General features: G+C 39.2%; 2 protein-coding genes across 3 annotated transcripts in view; one reads left to right on the forward strand and one right to left on the reverse strand.

Moving 5' to 3' along the window:
* Window positions 1-1,869: 1,869 nt before the first annotated feature.
* On the reverse strand, window positions 1,870-15,473 carry LOC143297179 (uncharacterized). Of its 2 annotated transcripts, XM_076609373.1 has the most exons (5): window positions 15,322-15,473; window positions 14,350-14,361; window positions 9,805-9,845; window positions 9,011-9,140; window positions 1,870-5,516 (listed from the first exon to the last, which is right to left on the reverse strand). In XM_076609373.1, exons 1-5 carry the CDS (start codon window positions 15,406-15,408, stop codon window positions 5,415-5,417), a joined length of 372 nt encoding a protein of 123 aa, XP_076465488.1. In that variant the 5' UTR covers window positions 15,409-15,473; the 3' UTR covers window positions 1,870-5,414. The 2 variants fall into 2 exon arrangements, with proteins under 2 accessions (XP_076465488.1, XP_076465489.1); XM_076609374.1 differs by lacking the exon at window positions 14,350-14,361.
* Window positions 15,474-21,608: 6,135 nt separating this feature from the next.
* Window positions 21,609-23,203, forward strand: part of LOC143297250 (importin-11-like) — a 38,354-nt gene continuing 36,759 nt past the window's right edge. The window contains exon 1 of the mRNA XM_076609490.1: window positions 21,609-21,794. Coding sequence (XP_076465605.1) covers window positions 21,657-21,794 — 138 coding nt within the window. The 5' untranslated portion in view covers window positions 21,609-21,656. The remainder of the gene's footprint in view (window positions 21,795-23,203) is intronic.

Below are 23,203 nucleotides of genomic sequence, written 5' to 3' on the forward strand. Positions count from 1 at the left end.
AGTATGAATAGGATCCCTCCCGCCTTCAGTTGATTCCATGCTAGGATTTTCATCTTTTCTATTCATCTTTGTTTCTGACTTCTTTTTTTTTTTTTTTTTTTGTCTTCTTTATGGTCTGCTTTTTCTGCCTTCACAGTCCATTCCCCTTCTTTTTCTCTCATTTCCAACAAACAGCAACAATCTTTCTCTCTTTTCCACAGTATACTTTGTACTTTTTCCACATAATTATGTGCAATCTGTTCATTTATTTATGTACTATTTGTGCTCTTTTGCTCAGGCGATTACGTTGTGAAATTGTAAACAATAAGATATATATAGGCACTAGCTGTCCATTCTGCAGCGTTGTTTGCCTATGTGGCCTTTTCATGCATTTTTTATGTGGGTTTTCAAGTATATTTATCCATTTTTTTTACTTTTTTTGTTGTTGGTGTAACCTGGGGATTATAGATTAAGTGTGAGGGCTAGCATTCTCAGCACAGCCTAGTCTTATTTACCTTAGGGAGCTTAATGGTTAAGAATAATATGTCAGGAGCTGTGTTCTTTTGCTGATGTATTTTTTTTTCTCCCAAGATGGGACTGGGTCGAGCGCTGTTGAAATTTTCACTTCGCTGGGCCATCCTGACATGGCCTTGTGCGGTCAGCTTGACTTTGAGCGACAACTTCAAGGTGTACACCAGTACTGCGCAAACTAAAGACAGAAAGAAGCACTCACAATCTGTCTTGTCTGACTGTCTCTCTAGTTCTCTCCCACCCCTCTCTTTCTCTCTCTTTTTATGTGAGATATAGAGTCGGTATAATTATGGTCCCTATTTCACAGAGTTTTGCCCTTGTGCTTCATGATTCAGATGACTTGAAACCAGATCAGAATGAGATGAGGAGCATTGTGTTTTGTGCTGACATACATTGTTTATAATTATTATTTTAGATATATATATAAACATGTGGGTGGCCTGTTGTCCTTGTCTTTCCCTTTGTTGTTGTTTTTTTCTGTTGTTGATTTTTTATTCTTTTTTTTCTTTCCTTTTTTTTCTTGAAAAATTGAGCAAGTTTCAGGGTTCAAATGATTTCAAGCTAGATCAAAATGAGATTTGGAGCATTGAATGTAAAAATCATGATCATGTTAATAGTGATAGTTATGATAATGACCGTGACTTGTGCTCTCTCTGTTTTGTGAGCTCTTGGCGAATACAAAACAAGTTACATGCATGCACACACACACACACACACAAGCATACACTCATGCAAGCAAATACACACGCAGCCCCCACACACACACAATCTTCATGTATGTACTCAGATAGCATAATTATGGGCCCTTCTTTCCAGATTTTTGCTCTTGCTTGTTTGATTGTTTCATGATTCAGATGATTTGAAGTCGAATCTGAATGAGTTCAGGAGCGTTGCATATCATTAAAACAAACACACATACATTACATAAAAATATATTTGGGTTTGGATTTACTCTCTCTCTCTCTCACACACACACACAATACTACATAATGAACTGTGTTGTTTTACTGGTATTTTGTTGTTGTTTGAGGGGATATGTGTTTAACATGTTTGAATCGTTTTATTTTGTTTGGTTAAGCAACCTGTGTGGTTGGTTGGACAATAAGCAATGTTGTTGGTTGTTGTTTTTTTTAAGGAGATATGTGTTTAACATGTTTGAATCATTTTATTTTGTTTGGTTAATCAACCTGTGTGGTTGGTTGGACAATAAGCGACAATGTCAAATGTCAATTTTTGGTCATTCGGCTGATGGGAAGTGTTGGTGTGAGTAGAAGTGAAGGCTTATGGAAGTCATGTTGTTTTATGTGCATGCTCATGTGTGTGTGTGGGTGTATGTGTGTGTGTGCATGCGTGCGCATGTTTGAGTTTTTTTATGTGTGTGTGTGTGTTTTGCATTTGTACATGTGTGTGATTTACATATTCTTTGGGTGTGTGGGGGTTTCATTTACGTAATACTGTCCAAGCAATTCTGTGCATTAACTTCGGTTGACTTTTCATCTTTTCTTTCTTTTTTCTTTTTTTTTCTTGTCCACTTATGTGTCAGGTTTTGTGGACTACTTGTGGAAAAATATGTTTGAATAAAACATGTTTGTTTTGTTTTTTTTTGTTGGTTTTTTTAAGTGTGTAGACGATTCCTGCTTCTGCCAAATGCAAATGAAAGATAGTTTTTCTCATCTCTTGCTGAGATCTGTGCCAGAATTTCTCTCGTCAGCTTGTCAGCTTTATCTCAGAGTGTCTTTTTTTTCCCCCAACGAGCTTGAATTTAAAAAAAAAAAAAAAAAAAAAAAAAAAAAAACACATCTTTTTCCTTTAAATGGAAATCCTACAAAAGTGCTTTAAAAAAAAAGTGCTTTTAAAAACAGAGGTTTAATAGAGGTTGAATAGAGGTCTAATCTATCTTGTTAAATAGAACAAATACCAGCAAACCTCTTTAAAGAAAAGGAAAAGAAAAGAAAGAAACAACAAAAATAGCAGCGTTTTCTCCGGTACAGATTTATGCACAGTCCCTCTCCTCCCTTTGTGGAGAACTTTGAAAAAAATAAATAAATAAATAAAAGGTGAATAGTCTATGGACTTTTATTTTTCCCTCTATGGAATCTTTTTTTTTTTTTTTTAATGTTTCTCCTGCTCATTTTCTTTAATTTATACATGACAGAGAAAAACAATAATAACAATGAAATTAACATAGTAAAAAAAAGGTGAACAGTCTATGAACTTTTATTTTCCTTTCTGTGGATTTTTTTTTTTTTTTAATGTTTCTCTTGTCCTTTTTCTTTAACTTATACATGACAGAGAAAAACAACAACAACAATGAAATTAACATAGAAAAAAAACAACATGCCGTTACTCTTTCTTTTAGGTTTTTTTTTTTTTTTTCCTTTCTTTCACTCTTGCTTTTGAGCTAGTTGAAGAAAAAAAAGAAAAAGACACCCTGTAAGATAAGCTTGACATGCTGCAGAGAATGAACATTACAAAACACTGCAGACGGTTATATTTTTACCTCTTTTTTTTTTTTAACAATGTACGTTTGATGTTTGTTTTTTGTTGTTGTTGTATACAACACAATACTGCATCAACTTAAAAAAAAAAAAATCTAAACAATATTTTTCTTTTTTTTTTTTCAATGAGAGATTCAATGACTTGATTCAAATATGTGTACTAAAATTACAGACGATGTTGGGCTAAATTGTTCACGAAAAGTGGTCTGATATGAAAGATGCTGTTACACTGTTCCACGCATATTATTTTATTTTATCTTATTTTATTCTTATTTTTTATTTTTTATAACAAAATAATGAGTGACATGGTGTGTGTTCAATTTGTGAAGACGCTGTTCTTATTAACTGATCATACGCACTCCGTAACTGACCGATAACATTTTTTGTAATGTAATGTCACTGACATGTCGCAGAAATATGTACATGTACAGGTTGAAAATAAACTGTTTCTAATTGTGATGTAATCAGTCATGTGTGCCTTGATGTATATGTATGAGCGTGTGTGTGTGCATGTTTGTGCAATGTAAGGACACATTATGGTGTGTGTGCCTCTGTGTGTGTGTGTGTGTACCTGCATGCGTGTGACAATTATGCAAACTGACTGTTAAAACACAAAATATGAATACACTTGAATACACACACACACTCACCACCCTTCCCCCACACCCCCCACCCCAGCCCACCCCACTCCTGAAGAAAAATATTGAATGAATATAATCATGTCTGAACCTGTAACAGTGATGTTACGCATTTACTTAACTTTAATATCCAATGCTAAAAAAAAGTAACTCACTCTGTGACAGATTATCACAGTGGAACTTGATATGAATACAACTTCCGACTGGTCGAAAATCGAAATGGCTTTTGATCACACAACTTGTTTGTTGGCCTTAAAAAAAAAAAGAAAACGATAAAAAAAAAGAAAACGATAAACAAAGCATAAAACACATACAGACACATCAATTAAAATGGTTTTCATATAAACTTCTTGATTGATCTTTTTTAAAAAGTACAAGAAAAACACAGCACATACATTCATATAAAGAATCAACCATCTTCAGAAGGAAAAAAAAAAGACTTAAAACAATCTGCATGACTTTTGTATACCCGATAAACTTTCGTAATGCTGACGTGACTTTAAAAATGAAAACAATCTGCATGATTTATATCTTATCATATACGATTAGAATGCTTTTCTCATATTTTCAGTCTTCATAATGCTGACATGGTAATACATTAAAACGTTCAATATTGACTGGATATTTTGATTTGTTCTATAACATTCCATACTAACTGCTATAGATCTATTTTTTTTACCTGCATCCCTGGAAAATACAACTGTCATCTCTCTGCAGATACCAGATATAAAATATTTCATGGCGAGGTAATATACTGTATTGACAAGTATGTGTGTACATGGGTGTACAGGAATACATAAGCATATGAATGAGTGCATGTGTACAAAAGTGTGTGTGTGTGTGTGTGTGTGCATGGGGGTGCATGTTTACCTTTACTAAAAGAAATGATAAGTACTCAGTACCTAAACAACGGATGGTCCCAAAACAGAAGCAGAAATACTTGCACGTATCACCTACAAAAAAAGAATCTCCACATTAGCATTCCACACCACACATGTTTGTCAACGTGGTTTCAACCAGCATAAATGCAATGGTGTGGGTGAATGAATGCATGAATGAATATTGATTAAAAAAAACATCAGAGTTTCACGACATTAGCCCTGGGAACTTTTCTATATATATAAAAAAAAAAACCAAAAAAAAACCCACCAACAACTAATCATTCCAACATCAGCTACTGACTACATCTCAGAACCTCACTGAAACCAGAGGAGATCAGAAAGATGTGGAAAATGAGCAGAAAGAAAAAAAAACTTTCTTTTTAAAGAACACCCCAAAAAGCCACACACACAAGCGCCAACTTGAAATAAGGAAACCAAAACTAAAAACAAAATTTCATGTGTAAATTATCAAACATAGAATTGCATGAAAAGAAAACAACAAAAAACAAAAAAAACAAAAAAACAAAGAAACTACATTTCACTTCCTAAATTTGAGGGGAAAAAAAGGAAGAGAAAATGCAAAAACAAAAATTAAAAACAACAACAAAAAACAAAGAAAAAACAAATGCCCCAGCCATAAGAGAGACAGCCAGAAGGTACATCTATCATACTGGTGAGTATGTATAACCGTACATCAGAAGAATGTAGAAGAAATGCCCCAGGTGTGAACAATCTACACAAGGGCTTCTTTGAGGGGGGGGGGGGGGGGGAAGGGGGTTGTGAGAGGATGGGGGGGGGGGATCGTGTTTTTTTTTTTCTTTCTTTCTTTCTTTTGTGTGTGTGTGTGTGTGTGTTTTGTTTGTTTTTTTCCCCCCCTTACTCATTCATTAAACCCGCTGCTGGTGGAAGGTCTTGCCCAGGGAAGCCAGCTCCGAGTTGTACATCTCCATCTCCTTCTGTAGCTGCACCTCCAGGGCTCGTCTACGAACCTGCCAACACAACAGCAAGGTGCTGCGATTGTGGATTGTGTAATACGGTCATGCACTTCAGAGATATCTTGTTTGTTTCTTGATGCCTATAGTCCAGCTGAGCGTGTGGAGGCGGGGACGGGGAGAGGGTGCAGGGTACTTTGGGAGATGGTGTGTGTGCATGTGTGTGTGTGTGTGTGTGTGTGTGTGCTTGTGTATGTTTATGTGTATTTGTTTGTCCTTTCATATCTGTGAAACTGCATGTTTGTTGCATATCTGTTATGCTTGTGTGTGTGTGTGTGTGTGTGTGTGTGTATGTGTGAATGTGTGTCTGCATGTTTTACATTTATTTGCTTATTTATCATCATTATTGTGTTTTTATTTATCTTTATTTATCATTATTATTATTATTTCTTCTTTTTTTTTCTCAAGGCCTGATGAAGCAGGTTGGGTTATGCTGCTGGTCAGGCATCTGCTTGGCAGATGTGGTGTAGCCTATATGGATTTGTCCGAACACAGTGACGCCTCCTTGAGCTACTGATACTGATACTGATACCAGCTGACCATACCACTTCAGATATGACTTCTATTTTTTTTCTTCTTCTTCCTTTTTTAAAAAAAATTTTTTTATCAAGTTTCAGTTTCAGTCATACTTCAGTTTCAGTCACACTTACTGTGGCAAGATGTACAATCACAGTTCAGTTCAGTTCAGTGTTACCCGCGCTTGGGCAAATCCATATACACTACACCACATCTGCTAGGCTGATGCCTGATCAGCTATAGCATAACGTACAGCCCAACGTGCTTGGTCAAGCCTTGAGTGCATGCATATCATATCTGTGTACCTAGCAGAGTGGATTTCGTCCTCTGCAGAATTTTGTCAAGGGACATCACTCTCGTTGTCATGGTTTGTTTTTTTTCTGTGCGCCAAGTGCGTGCTGCACACGGGACCTCGGTTTATCGACTCACCCGAATGACTAGACGGACATTCAGTTTGATTTTCCTGTCAAACTTTTGAGAAAGGGTGAGAGCGGGATTCAAACCCAGACCCTCACAGATTCTGTATCGGCAGATGAGCATCTTAACCATTCTGCCACATTCTTTCGTTGATTTTCTATCATGCTGAATGTGTTATTCTGACTTAACACAGAAAAAAAGGTAAATAATGTAAATAATGGTCCCAGAGAACATGAAAGCAAAAAAAAAAAAAAAAAAAAAAAGCAAAAACACCGTTACAGCCTCATTCACGAACATAAACCTGGAACATGTCTCTGATATTGACCTTTCCATCAATTTTTCATCAGAAAATTTATATTAACCCTTTGGTCGCTGTAGTCGCTGTCCGGCGACTTGCAGCAAGAACACCACAGACATCGCACAGAGACTTGTAGGGAGAACGCTGCTGTGGCTGGTCATCGACTTGAGCTCTCTTGCAGTTTGGAGCCATTTTCAGTCACTTTTTAAAAACTTTGTTTGAACGATGGTGAGTTCTTCAACCAGTTCAGATTGTAACCAGCAGTCTTGCTTTAGACTACGCTATGCGGGACAGGAAACTGCAAGTCTAATTAAATGGCATTTGGCAGAAAATGATTTTGCTGCTTACAGTGACAATGGAGAAGAGTTCATGCAAGATGGCAGCGATAAAACGAGTACCCCACATTCCCACTGGCTGCTCTGCTGCACAGCCGGTTTTCAGCTGTACTGTGCAGTTGACTTAGCCAGTTAGCAGATGTTTGCAGCTTGAACACAGATGGCGATGTAAGGGTTAAAGAAAAAGAAAAAAAAGAAAGACTAAATAAGCTCAACATTACCATGCTTGCACTTACTGCACAATATTAAAAAAAAAAAAAAAAATTGCTGACATGCACTTCAACCGTCCAAGGTGCAAAAATATACTAACAGAGCCCAGATAACTATCAAGTTCAGAAAAAGACCACATTATTCATGGCTTTCTGGGGGGTAAAAAAATTAATGGACCAGCACAGCAGAAAATAAATGAAAAGGTAAAGACAACCAAAAAAACCAAAAGGAAAAAGCCAGAAACGAAGAGAGCAAAAGGAATGAAGAAATCTGTGACACAGAATGTCCAAATGGTGGGCACAGTATCCATACTGAAAGGCCCCTTGCATCCCCAAAAGGGGCACTCAACACCTAACAATTGGGCGACTTTCTCTTTCTCTTTGTATTTTGTTCGCCTGATTTTTATTTATTTATTCTTTTCTTTTTTTTTTCTTTTTTTTTTTTATTAATCTGATTTTCCTTGGTTCACTCATACAGGTCAGGAATCTGGTCAAAGGGAAGCAACACCTGACAATTCAGCATGTTTCTCTTTTTCTTTGGTTTTTTTTTTTTTTTGTTTTTTTTGTTGTTGTTTTTTTGGTTTGGTTTCCTGTTGTTGTTTTGTTTTGTTTTGGAATTTTGTTGTTGTTGTTGTTTTTTGGGTTTGTTTGGGTTTTTTTTTTTTGTTTTTTTTTCAAATTTGATTTTCCTTGGTTCACTCATACAGTTCAGGAATCTGGTCTAAGGGAAGCAACCATATAAAAAAAACACACTGGACAACACATTAAAAAAAAAAAGTTATTATTTCCCTTGAATTGAAGGTTCTTTTTCGCTCCTTTCTCGGAGTGTCTTTTTCTCTTCTCGTTTCATTGTATAAATTCATTTGTCTACTTGTACTGACAACAGCGTGTCTGCAGTGTTGCAGATGCCTTTCTATATGTGTTTTTTTTTTCTCCTGAAGTTACAGATTCAACTTTGAGGGAAATTTGGTGTTTCACACACATAGCAACTCTCATTGGAGTCCATGAAATTTGTTCCTGATAAAACATTTCATATCTCAAATGTGTGCTCACAATGACAAGAAAGATTCAGCTTGTAGTTCTGCTTACAAACTTGCAGTCAAAAATTTTGTTTTGCTTTTTTGTTGGTGCTGACAATAACAAAGGTGGTGATAATGATGATGGCAATGATGTTGATGATGGTGACAATGATGATGACGATTACGATAAACAAACAGACGCAGAAATACAACAATCACCACCACCAATGATACAATGTAACAACAAAGCTGATCAAGAGTGAAACCAAACAAGGTGTGTCTTTCTCTTCTGTGTGTGTGTGTGTGTGTGTGTATAAAGCTGCAGCACCAAGAACCAATGAATGCACAATCTTGCCTCGTCGTCTGAGAGTCACAGTCCTTCACAAAAGACTGAGCCATAATCAAATTCCAATTGCAGTGGAGAAACCACGGATCATACAGCTCTCAACTTCACCATGGACTAAGTGTTGGCTAATATAGATATATATATATATATATATAGAGAGAGAGAGAGAGAGAGAGAGACGCTGTGACGTTTTAATGCTGAAGGCACTGTCCACAGCACAGAGTTAATTCCAAAATGCACATGCACACAGACGCCATTTTCAGTCTGGTGACAGACAGAGAGAAAGACAGAGAGAGAGAGAGAGACAGAGAGAGACACAGAGAGAGAGGTTTATATCTAAATGAGTCCCACCATAATGGCAGCCTTGGCGGCTTGCTTCACTTCAGCGTCGCGCTGTTTGATGGCGTGCAGGGTGCGCTTGTAGCCCACCTTCTCCTCCAGCTTCTCCGCCCACTTGGCTTTCTCGTTCACGTCCCAGTCCCTGCAGGGGGCAAGACACCGGGTGGGGGGGGGGGGGGGGGGGGGCAGATTTCAATGTGGTGAAAGTATGCAGTAGATACTGTGTGTGTGTGTGTGTGTGTGTGTGTGTGTGTGTGTGTCTGTCCACATTCACATGCCTGTGTGTGTGTGATCATGTGAAAGAGTGGCGCACAAGCACACACACACACACACAAAAAGAAAAAAACTCTTTTTTTTTAAATCTGTCATTCTAGACCTCAAATTTCCCCCTAATCAAAAAACAATGACTGTAATACTTACACACTACCTCTGTATACCTTTTTTTTTCTTTTTTTTTTTTTTGTCTCTCTTATCTTCTCATTCATTTTTTTTTTTTTTTTAATATTTTCACTAAAAGTGATATTGCACAACGCTGGCCCCACCCCATCACTGACAATCTAAGCCATGGCTGCCCCATGACTAAGCTTTAAAAACAGTCTTTCAATCAGGCATCAGGCGCAGTCTCACACGCAAACAAAAAAGGCTACCTGCTGAAATCAGATCATCACAAGAAGAGATAAACATGCATGAAGACAGGGGGGGTGAGGGGGGAGAGGGGGTGAGGGCAGGGGAGGAGGGGTGTGGTGGGGGGTTGGGGGGGGGGGGAATGAAAACAACAAAACAGAACAGTTACCAAACCAACATACTTATCTGCCTGAGCAAGTTTCATGGCCATGGCTTCATCCTCCTGAAAAAAAAAAAAACAACCAAAAAAACAAGCACAAGCAATGATGATGAAAAGAAAACATTGAGACATGGTAACACCTTTTTTTTTCTTTTTTCTTTTTTAAACAAATGCCAGATATTGTACACAGCTTGCTTTCAGATCTACTTTCTCTGCTTTTTTTTTGTTTGTTTGTTTGTTTTTTGTTTTTGTTTTTTTGTTTTTGTTTTTTACAGATGGCTGAATACAAGAAAAAAAGATAAACTAATAAACAATAAAACAAAGTATTCTAAAAAATAAAATAAAATAATGATATAATAATCAAATTAAAGGGCAGCTGTGTTGCCTGTAAAATGTGTGCATGGAAATAAAAACAACTTACAAATGAAAATACATTTTTTTACCCCTGTTCATAAACTGACTACAAATGCAACAGAAAATTAATTCCAGTTGTGCCGTAAGTCATATTATTTGAATTATTTTTATCACACACATGCACAAAGATATATATATATATATATATATATATATATATATAATGACAATTATAACTATGTGTTTAGAAATCAAACAATACACATTGAATTATTTTTATCACACACATGCACAAAGATATATATATATATATATATAATGACAATTATAACTATGTGTTTAGAAATCAAACAATACACATACAAGCATGTATTGTATGTATACAAATGCACACAAAGATCACATTATCACATACTACAAACATAACCATGCACGCACACACACACACACACACACACACACACACACACACACACACACACACTTGATGCGCTGAAGATAAAATATAGTAAAAATGTTACATGCATCTGTGGTAAGCAGTTCAGCTTGCATCATTGTTTGTTTCACTGCCAGCAGTTACGTACCTTCTTGCCCAAGTATTTCAAAGAGAATAACTATTCTGCAGATGATTTTTGGAAAGCGTTATTTCTGACGAGGTTCTTGTGGTCGAACTTTTACAGGCATTAGTTCATAGCCCTATTTCTACATTCCTTTAATGCACTTCAGAATTGTGTTAATGGTTTCTGATTATTATCATTATTATTATTGAATTGTTACTGTTAAATGTAATTGCATGTTAGTTATACATTTTACGGTAGTTTTCTAGTTTACCTTTTTTCTGTTTTCCTCTTCCTGGCCTCCCCACCCCCCACCCCCACCACCACCACCTTCCTTCCCCCCCCCCCCCCCCCCCCTTTTTTTTAATTTAATTTTTTTTAACATCTATAATATCACTGATAGTGAACAGACGCTAAACTAAAGAACAAACACACAGTGACATTATTCTTCCATTGTTACTGAATTATTATACGAGCCAGAGGAACAGACCCATGGTTTACCCACATGACGTTTGGGGAGGGAATCACCAATGAAAGAATGACAAAACACTTTATTTATGGAAAATAAAATGAAATATCATAACTAAATACAAGAGAGATCGACAGCCAAGAATTACATGACAGCAGGGAATGTTCATGCCAACAGTACACATGCCACATTACTACGGCATTCAAGAATCACACTTCACTTCCACATAAACAACACTACAGTCACTGACACTGCACAAATGAGAAAGACCTTAATATTCGCTCACTTGTATACATTCACAAATCATCAGAAACAAACTGAAAACTGATAACATTCAACATATTCCTAAAGGCACATGCTATGTATGCATATATAAGTGGAAAGATACATGCTGCAATAAAGGAAAAAGGAGGGGGGCGGGGGGGGAGGGGAAAGGAACGTAAAAATAAAAACAGAAAAGAACATTTAACAAAGAAGGCAGAGTCAAGGCAAGGCAAGGAGTTTGACATTGAGGTTGATGCTGACTGAGGTTTCTACATCATCTAAACAAGCGACCCACTCATGCACCCAGCCCCGGGTCCAGCAGATATACAAACACAGCCTGGGGGGGGAACATGCAGTCTTATGCAGCAGGGACATGCGGACATGATACAACTTTTGCAGGTACGTGTAACACATTGCGGGGTCTTCCCCCTTGCTTTCCAATCCTGCACTGCATGCTTACATAAGCACTGACGGTAGCCTTAGGCGATGACATGCATGGTGTGTGTTGTTTGCTTTGCTTCTGTTTTTTGTTGTTGTTGTTTGTTGTTGTTTTTTTTTGGGGGGGTGGGTTGTCTGTTTGTTGTTGCTTTTTGTTGTTGTTGTCATCATAGTAGTTCTAGTGGTAAGTATCATCATCATTATTATCATTATTATTATTATATTTATTATCATCACTATAATAATTATTTTTGTTCTTTTTTTTTTTTCGTGTTGTTATTGTTGTATCTTAATGTATGTTCTTATCTGTTTCTTATCTTGTTCATTTTTATTTCATTTGAGGTTTTATGCATACCTACATAATGGAACTTCAATAGGCATTGCAATTTTATGTATTTGCTTACCTGTTTATTTTCTTTATTATTCATCTTATTTGAAGCTGATGTTTTATAAATAGCCATGCCGGGCTCTGAAGGGCCCTAACCAGCACACTGCGCCCATGAGTTCATGTGAAGATCAGGCATCTGCTCCCTTTCTTTTTCTTATATATAAAGCAGATGTCACTGGCCTGTTGGATCACTCCACATGGTTTGACACTGCGTTGAAACTGAAACTCATGCTATTTTATTTTGTATTTTATGTTGGGGGGGTGGGGGGTGGGGTTCTCTGGGAGAGAATAGGGTTAAAACATCCCCCCTTGTGTTCATTCTTACTGACGAAAGTGCTGAAACGATAACGATTAATTAAACAATGAAAACATCAGCTGCCAGATCTTTACACCCCATCTTGAGAAGAAGTATGTACGCAGTTCAGTATTGTAATTTCAATGCTCCCATTTACTCTTGATACTGCACTGAAAACATGCATATGAAGCCTCATACATATTACCTATCATTTAAGTAAAATGAAGGGGAAGAGCAGAATATTTATGTGCACAATAATGTGTGGTACTCTGTCATCTTCCTGTCTAACTCACCATTCCTCCTTTGTCAAAATTCTATAACAGTATTCAGTACAGACTGAAGACTTCAAGCAATCTGTGATAGGTTATGTAACACAACAGCTTCCATTATGGACTACAGGCTTCAAGCAGTTTGTGGTAACACTGTGCAATAGCTTGTATCAAGGACGGCACAGGCTTCATACAATTCCTGGTGACAAGGGCAAGGTAAAAACAAACAAAAACTCTCTTCCATCATAACTGACATGATCAAACTTGGCAGTACATCCATCCCTCTTTCCAGTTCAGTTAGGAACCTCAGCGTTGTCCTTGACAACACACAAATTATCAGTCAGACATGTCAATCCCGCTACTGTCCATTGCGGCGCATCTGTTCTGTCCGGAAATATCTGTCCACTGACGCAACATCTAGACTTGTCGTTTCTCTCATTCTCTCTCACCTTGACTAATGTAACTCTCTACTGTCTGGTTTGCCTGCTTCATCCATTCAGTCCCTTCAGCACATACAAAACTCTGCTGCCTGACTCGATCTCAGAAAGAAAAGATCTGAGCATATCACTCCTCTTTTGCAACATCTCCACTGGCCCCCTGTCTCACATAGAATAAAGTACAAGATCAGTACTCTATGTTATAAATGTATTCACAAATCTGCCCCTTCCTATCTCTGTGTCTGCCTTCACCTCTACACTCCATCTCACTGTCTACAATTGGCTTCGGATCCACTCTGTTTACGCATACCCAGATTCAAACACTCGACTGTTGGCCACCATTCTTTCTCTGTCTTTGGACCTTGCAATTGGAATGACCTTCTCTTTATCTTCGTCAGGTATCCGCACTCAGCTCTTTCAAGTCTGGTCTTAAAACCCACCTCTTCCCAAAATAGCCTCCCTTCCCTGCCTCTTCCTTGTCTTCAGTCTTTCCAGTTTTAGAGATATGCATGCTCTGATTCTCTGCACAAGATTAAGCGCTATATAAACATAATAATAATAATAAAGCTAAACAAGCATGCAGGTCATGCAACACCCTCTGTAAACATACTAATCTTCAAACTATATAGGATTCCAAATTATTTGCCCTTTGAATCATGTATGGTATTGTTCCAAATCATAATTATAATTCAAATTCATCTATCAGTTAAGAAAATACATAGACACAGGTTCATTTATAAAGCTCTGACCCAATAAAATACTCCACTGGATGTTTTAAAATGATGATGCAAAGTTACTGGTGGTCAATAAATTTGTCAAGTTCTACCGGGTTTTTTTTTTACCAATGAAAATTTAGTGTAAGAATACATAATAATACATAAACCTATCTGCATATCAAGTCCCCTGTAAAAGAAAGAATAATGATAATAACAAAATGAAAATAATAATGACCCTCTGATTATAGATTATCAAATAAATAAAGTGGTAAGATTTTTTTAAAAATACAAAGGGGAAAGGGAAGGGGTAAACGAAGGATCAGGGAGGATCATGCCAAGGGGTTTACTCTTTACGGTACAACTTTGTGTTAATACTGTACCCGTCTTGATCTCTGTAAAATACCACAAAGAGCCATTACAAAGTATGCAATACAGTCAACACACGTTGCACTGAATCTGAAGCTTTGTGCAGCCAAAACAAAACCTGCAAATAATGGCATATGTACTATCAATTTGCTTGACACACATCAAAATATCATTGCACACCATAAGCAAACACCAAAACAACATTAAAAGGCCATATATTTGTCCACATTAAAGCAACAAAGTATAATAAATAGATTATAGACAGATAGATTGATAGACATACAGATAGATAGGTAGATAGATACCCCTCTCTCTAGAGAAAGACAAGATAATGATTTGCTTTTTAGAGTAATTGATAAGCACTGGTGTGTTGATAATATGATTGTTGTTGTTGTTTTATTCATTCACTCATGCAGTCAAGAGAGAAACAGAGTGGGGGTGAGAGAAAGAGAGAGAGACACAGACAGACAGACAGAGCGAAGAAGAAGAAGAAAAACAGTTGTAGCTTTTTTTTTTTTATTTGATGTTGTTTTATGGTTACATTACAGTATGTGCATGTATATTATCATGAAACACTATCATAATTCACTGCCTTCAAAATGCAATCTTAATGTTTAATGGTATGAAATTATAATGGTAAAAATTGGTGTAAAAAATGCTCATGGGCTTTAAATTTCAGGGCTACTGATAAATTCCCTTCACATGCTCAATGTGGTTGTGTGTCTGTGTGTGTATGTGTTTGTGTGCGCGCGTGTGTGTGTGTGTGTTTGCATGTTAGGCTAACTTTAAGAGGATGAGTCCGCAGTTTTTGCATATTAAAAAAAGAGAAGAAGACGAAAGAAGGAAGGGAAAAAACGAAAAGAAAAATGTTTTAAAACTTCTATTAAGGTTGCCATGACGCGGTTTGTCACGGGACGCAATTTCAGAAACCCGGATACCATTGTATTTATGTTTAAAAATGAATCAATAAATAAAAGTCTGCTTACCTCAATTCTTCTTATCTGTTGCTGGAAGCATTCTGTGTTTGTGCGAGGAAGGCCCTCGTACCTTAACACTGTTTCTTTAATGCTCATTTTTTTTTTTTTTTTTATTGGTGGGACAACACTGACACCTGCTCAGCTCTTCCAAGCACCGGAAGTTTGTGCGTTGCGAAGTCGTGATAGAAATATCTAAAGGCTGAAACCATAGCTTTTTGAAAGTGTTCCTGGTTATTCAACAACAAATGGGGTTTATGCCATCAAAATACATATCTACCGAGGTCTTATACAGATCTGTTTTAGTACTGGGACTCTTTATCGCATCAATGATTGGTGCATGATGATTTCTGAACAAAAACATTAGATAGGCATTTGTAACATTTTTAGTATATAGTCGTTTATGGTTTGAGATATTAAGAATGATGACATTTTACCAGAGAAGAAAACAAACCTTCTTCTTTCAATGGAAACCAGAATCATTACTGGCTACAAAATTGTGTTGTTTCGCGTTGGGGACGAAGAACACAGAAAAAAAGGGGCGGGTGTGTGTGGGGGGATGTAGTCTTGTATATGTATAGATGCCTTCGCGATGAAAGCATCTGTTGAAGGGGTTTTTACTGCCTCAGCTGGGCCATGTGTCCATCGAGATCGATGATGACCATCGTTGTCATCCAGCTGGGGGAAAGGGGAGGGGGTGCGGGGTGGGGGGTGCTCATGAATCTATCTGTGAGCCGGGGTAGTGATAAGCCGAAACTCTAGGGAGAGCTGGACACTGTATATAGGTCTTCAGAGAAGAAGCCCCCCTCAGTCAGGTGTTTCGGCCCTTAACTCTTTACACTCTAAGGGAGCCGGGCCGCACCCAGGTCATGACTCCTGGATGCCCTTGGTTGTTGTTGTTTTTTGTTGTTGCTGTTTGTTTGTTGTTGGGTTTTTTTTTGTTTGTTTGTTTTGTTTTTGTCAGTTTTGTTTTGTTTTGTTTTTTTGTTTGTTTGTTTTGGGTTTTGGGGTTGTTGTTTTTTGTTTTTGTTTGTTTGTTTTTTTGGCGGGGGGGTGGGGTGGGGGGGTTGGTCGGGGGGTGGGGCGGGGGGGGGGGGGGTAGGCGTGGGGAGGGGGGGGGTCGTTTTTGTCCTTAGCAGGTTCGAACCCGCGCCTCCAGGGTGGTCACCACTTCAGGACTGAGTCACCTTTTCTAGCAGACGTTTTAACAACTGAGCTATCGTGTGCCTAGTTTGAGGAGGGTGAAAGGTTCCATTGAAACCCCGCTGACTGTTCTCAGTAAGGATATTATGATTATTGATTTTTGTTCTGTGCGACAAGAGATCCTTCTGATTAATTTTATTTGTCGTGGTCCCTTGGGGATCTTAATTGCCAGAGGAGTTTTCAGGATCTGGCAAGTTACTGATGTTTCCGGGAGAATTTCGCGCAGCATGGATCGACAGCCTGGTCGGAATATAGTTTTAATTTTTTGCATGATGATAAAACCGCTGCGCACTTCTTTTTGATTATGCCGTCTCTGAAAAACTAAAATGTATTACATATAATTTATGCTTGTAGTATTTGAAAGTTCAATGGAACGTTTTGCATCTGAGTTTTGGAAGCCGGCGAGTACTATAATCTTTTCAACATCGGAAAACAAAACGATCTAGGTTGGTGGCTTGATCATCGTGGCTGCAGTTGCTTCCTTTACTGGTGGTAAGCCTGCAGCGTTGTGGCTGGACGTGCAGGTCGTCGGAGGGACCGGCCGGTGGCTTGGCCTGAAGACCTGGCAGATGTCATTCAATGCCAGCAATTCGGTCATGTCCTCTCAGTGACAAGGGAGAAAAAGCCCTTCCCTACCACCTATACTGTCTGCATGATGAGGACATACAGATGGTGCAAGGAGAAATCCAAATACCTGGGTGTAGAGTTGACAAAAGACCTTCAATGGGGAGTACAAACCTTCGTTTTGGTGTTCAAGATACGGCACTTCACTTCTTCGAGTCATATCTGACTTAAAGAAAGCGGCTAGGTTGTCTCCATCCTAGGATATGAGTCTGACCCATCTCCTCTTTTGTATGGAGTGCCCCAGGACTCCGTTCTGGGGCCGACTTTGTTCATTCTGTACACCCAACCTTTGCCCGAGGTGATTTCTAGTCACAACATTCAGCCCCATGTGTTTGCTCATGACTCGGACGCTGAAATGTACAACTGACTCTGGTGATCGATCTCAGTCTGACATTTTGTTTTCTACCATGCGATCTGTATTATTGATGCCGTGAAGGCTTGGACCCTCGTAAACAAGTTACAGCTGAATGAGGATAAAACTGATGTGATTCTTAATTGTTGACTCTTCCAACCCGTCCGAACTTCCGTCATCTCTGCCTCTTGAAGGACAGAGAAATATCCCCTTTTCCAGCAAAGCTCATGATCATGGCGTTGTCGTCGACAGTAAACTTTCAATAAAAGATCAGGTTTCATAAATGTGCCAAGATGCCTACCTTAGAATCTGCAGAATAGCTTCTATCAGACCATTTTTTACTGTTGACGCAACAAAGACCCTGGTTACGTGCCTTGTTCTCTCACGGTTAGATTACTACAATTCTCTTTTAGCAGGTCTCCCCCTGAGGTACTTTGATAGAGTTTTAAAAAAAGTGACTAACTGGGCTGCCCGCTTTGTCTTCAAGACACAAAAACGTGACCACATCTCTCCCCTCCTGCAGAACTGCACTGGTTGCCTGTTTCTTTCGGAATTGAATACAAGATTGCCAATATTTGTTATAATGTCATCTCTGGCTCTGCTCTTCCTTATCTTCGGGAACTTCTCCAGATCTGTATTCCGTCTCGGTCTCTGCGTTCCTCTGGTGGCATTTTTCAGTCGCACACTGAACAGGCGAAAGAGACTCCATGGGGAACGTGCTTTCTCTTTCTTTGGACCTGTCATCTGGAACAAACTCCATTATTCTGTCCAACACGCTCATGCAGTCTTTGGCTTCGTTCAAATCAGTCCTCAAAATTCACCTTTTTCACTGCAGTTGTTATGATTAGTTTTTCTGCCCTGTGTGTGTGTGTGTGTGTGTGTGTGTGTGTGTGTGTCCTGTTTATTTTGTGATGCGTATAGGCAAATGAATGTTATGAAATGTATATGCGTCAATGTATGTATGTGTAATATTTATTTGTAAACGCTCTGGGCTCTCCGGAGACAGGGCGTCCAAATATTCGTTATTAAGTTGTTGTTGTTGTTGTTGTTCTCCTCGCAAAAGTATCTCACAACCAACCTGGAGATGGTACAACGCAGATCAGCTCGGCGAATTATGCATGACTTCCGCCCCACCACCAGTGCAACCGAGCTTGTCTCCAGGCTGAACTTGACCCCTTCAAACTGCGCCGCACTGCAGCCAAGGCCACCATGATGTACAAGATCATGGGTGGTTTGGTTGAGGTGGCACCCCGGGAAAGTACTCTGGTGCGGACAGGTAGAATCGTCCGAGGCCACGTATAGAAACTACAGGTCCCTTATTCCCGCACTGACTCCCACAGGCACTCCTTCTTCCGTTCAGCTATCCGCCTGTGGAACCAGATTCCAGACCACATCATCCCAGCTATTTTCACTCACGCATTCAGACCAAGACTGATGCTTGGCGGCGAGACTCAGGCTTTAATGTTTTTTTTAACTGATCACTGTGTGGGCCCCGGCTGAAGTATGGAGCTTAACGGTCTTACATAGACTTCAGTCTTCTAGAGCGCACCACCCTATTGTGGATCATTGCCCTGTACAGGGATTACCACATGATTATAGACAAGACAAGACAACTGAGTTCGTTAGCTTGGTCTTCCTCATCGAATAACAATCCGATTACTGCTGCGAACTAAACTTATCTCTGTCGCAATGCTTCCGACCAACGCAACTGATGAACAATTAACGTATCGAGTGATGGCTTCAGTAGTGGTAACGCGTCTGCCTATGTTTATACTAGTATGACTGAGCTAGCGACTGAGAAGATCTGAGCGCACTGGATCGAAACTCGCACTCGCCTGCATGTACTTCCTCCCCTTGCCACAATCTGTTGAAAAGGGGGAAAAAAAACAACCAGTATGATGGGAAACAAGTATACTTGCGGACAGAAAAAAAAAGGACTGAGAGAGAGAGAGAGAGGAGTGTGGCGTTGAACTGTATTACGACGCGCTCTCCCTGAGGAGATCGAGCAGCCCCAATTCCACACAGAGAAATCTCAGTGTTGTGACAACCGGAAGGAGTAACAATGCATTACATATAATACCGCGGCAACCGATTACAGTACATTGCAGCGATCGAGATCTTCACTACTACGAACAGCCAAGAACAATTTGACCTCAAGGGTGAAAGCCAATATACGTACAAGTCCCGGCATAAAATCGATCAGCTCATTGCGTCGCATCACATCCATCCATGCAGACACGACTCCTCGACTGAAGCAAACAGACAAACAAACAGGCGAACAAACAAACAAACCAAAAAGCTGCTGGTTTATGAGTGCCAGTGTTATATTATAATTAAATTCGATGCTGAAGTCACCTACATTCCGGACAGCCTGGGCTGACAAATCAATAGATGGAAAAACAGCAAGCTGACAGAACACACGAAGACGATAAACCGAGCGCACTGGATCGACTAAACCCACACTCGGCAGTGCTCATCTCATTCGGATGAGACGATAAACCGTGGTCCCGGCGTATGCAGCATGTACTCAGCGCACTGACGTCAGTAAAAGAACCGACGGCAAAAAAAAATGGTTCTCCCTGGCAAAATTCTGTAGAAAAATCCACTTCATAGGAAAAACAAACAAAACTGCACGCAGAAAAAAAACTGAGAAAAAAGAATTGAAAAAAAAAGGGTGGCGCTCTCAGCGTAGCGACGTGCTCCGCTCCCTGGGGAGAGAAGCCCGAATTTCACACAGAGAAATCTGGAATTGTGACAAAAAAGAGAAATACAACAACACAACGTGGTCTGCAGAGCCGGCTTGCGTCGTGAGCATGCACCCACCTGAACGTCAGTGAAGATTGCACGGACACAGCACGTGTGCCAGACACTGAGATGCCGCGAAAGCTCAACTCCTTCAACATGCCGGCGTTGCCGACGAACCCTAACTGACAACTCCTCGGTGGCACTGAGGACAAAGTCACCGTGGGCCACAGAACAACAGTGTCCGCGAGAGGGCTGGAACTCATGCAGTGAATCCCCAACAACACTGAGGTATATCCTACTTGGAACTTGGAAGCAATTAAGACACGTACACCGTGCGCTGGATCGGACACGTGCGAATGGACGACGGCCGAAGTCTCAAGGATCGCCTGCAAGATCGAGAGTTTCCCGTTTCCTTTCCTTTCTTCCACGGGGTCAGTGACCACAATCATTTATTGATTATTCTGTCGCTAATGTGTTGGGGGTGAGGGTGGGGGTTCTGTAGGAAGAAGCACTAATTCTATACAAAAAGGACCTTTATTTCGCAGTAGTCGTTTAAGTCTAGACCACTACGGCTAGCGAAGCGCTCTCCGGGGATAAATCCCGATCGGTACAGGCTCCAGCCTGTCTTTTACCGCTACTTCAGTTTGATCCATGATCCCTACATTACTGAGGATCTGAAAATGTCATTTAACCCCTTTTTTCTTTGGCGGTTCACAAAAAGGGAAAGTCAGTTGTTGGCGCGGGAAAAGCGCCCCCCCCCCCTCCCCCAGGCAGATCGATCCAACTACGTCACAAACATTTTGTCTGCAAAGACGGGAGAAGACCCTGTACGTATCATCCTTGACACGCTGGAAGCTGTAGCCACAAAACGGCCGTCCCCAGTGGCAGTACACAGCGCAGAAAGGCCTCTCCAAGTTTGAAGAGACGCTTCCCCAACATTCAGACAAAATAAAAAGACCCAGAGTCTGACAGACAGACCAGCATGACTCTATAGACTTCATCAGTCTGCGCAATGAGCGTGGGAGAGACTGCCATTCTCGAATAGGCATGTCAAACCACATCCGACGCTGCTCCAGAAACATCACCCAGAGCACAACTCCATATATAGTCTTCTGAGACAGAAGGATGCCTTCTTTAACACGATTGTGAAGATCAGGGGAAATGGAAAGGACTCCGAAAACGCAGCACAAATTCGTTTGTATAACTTGTAAATTGTATGTACAGAGTTCGGTAAACGTATGAAAGTAAAAAATACATGGCACACCGAATCTTTCAAACAGTGACAAAAAGAAGATGGCCTTAGCATTGCGGTTCTAGCTTTCCATGTGAGGGAGTGTGTAACATAAATTCGCCAACGGTTTGATGAGCTCTTACACATCGATAAAACTGGACTGACCTCGTTGGTTGTGGAATCGATATAAAAATGGAGCTGGGGACAGCAGAACCTGTTGTTTTACAGACTTTGTCGCACGCTTGCAGTCAAGACGCAAGTGTTTTGAAGCCCGCAGAACAGCAGCTGAAAGCTTGGGAGACACAGCCTGGCTTCTATTCTATTTTGTCTGTGAGTCGTCTGAATGGTGAAGTGATCTGGTCGTGTACTTACTGTCAGTGAACAGATATTTACCAGTCGTTTATATTTAAAACTCGATACATTCCATGGCGCAAAGGTACATAAAAAGGACGACAAGAAAGTGTGAAATGGAGATACTTGATCATGTCATCAACATAGCATAGCAATAGCCATGGATACTCTGTTGCAGAAGGGAAAAATCCCGGATTTTGCATGATTGCATTATTTAGATATATATGCTTGTATTATCATTTTATTTGTTTCTTCATTTAAGCATAATATCGATGTGAATTGCATAGAACTAAACCTTTTAACTTATACTCTTGAACTGTTGAAGTTACCTGTTTTTGTAAGTCACACACACAGACACACACACACACACACACACACACACACACACACACACACACACACACACACACACACACACACACACACACACAGAGAGAGAGAGAGAGAGAGAGAGCACTTTGCATACATCTATACATTTATATGTGTCTCCTAATGTGCAGCAATTTTTTTACACACAATGGACAGAAATGAAATTGATGTTACTTGCAGAACACACAATGGAACATACACATGTACAGATTGCAGATAATTCTTTTGAATATTATAATAACAAATTTTTCCTTGGTCATCACTGAACCTGTGAAGGTTGTGAGGAACATGTGTTTTTAAACAAAAATGTATTGATTATTATTATTCTTTAAAATTTTTTACAGAAATCTATCATTCTTCTTTCTTCATCTTTTTGTCTAGTTCTTTGATGATGAATTTTGTCGTTGATAATGATAACACTCACAGTATAACACATGCAACACTAAAGCTATTGACAGTGAAATAAACCATCTAAAGGACAAAAGCAGAAAATTGAAACAATTTCATTATTCAGTTTATTGCAATCAACTGTAATGCATATATATATATATATATATATATATATATGCATATGATTTTGTAACACATTTGATGCATTTCTGTACAGATGCATATAACTTATAAGATATATTTGATTAGTGTAGATCTAGCTATTTGCACAAAAGACTTATTGACTGTAGAATTAGAAACAAAGTGCAGTCAGCTGAGGGGATTGCTGGATTTTAAATATGGAATCTGAAGTTCAACAAACTGCCTAACAACATAATTTAAAAATTTCACATGCTGTGGTATTTTTGACAAAATAACAAAAGCAACACCATATTAATTCACTCACTTGTGATTTAGACAGTACACTTATATGGTCTGTAGTACACACACACACACACACACACACACACACAAACTTCTTTATACTGTTATAGTTTATATATCTTTCTTAGAATTTTAAATGAGTTTTAATAGCTGTACTACTTAGTGTGCTCAGCATGATACAAACAATAATTATAATGGTCATTGTT

The sequence above is a fragment of the Babylonia areolata genome, chromosome 22, assembly GCF_041734735.1.
Source record: "Babylonia areolata isolate BAREFJ2019XMU chromosome 22, ASM4173473v1, whole genome shotgun sequence".
Lineage (NCBI taxonomy): Eukaryota > Metazoa > Mollusca > Gastropoda > Neogastropoda > Buccinidae > Babylonia > Babylonia areolata.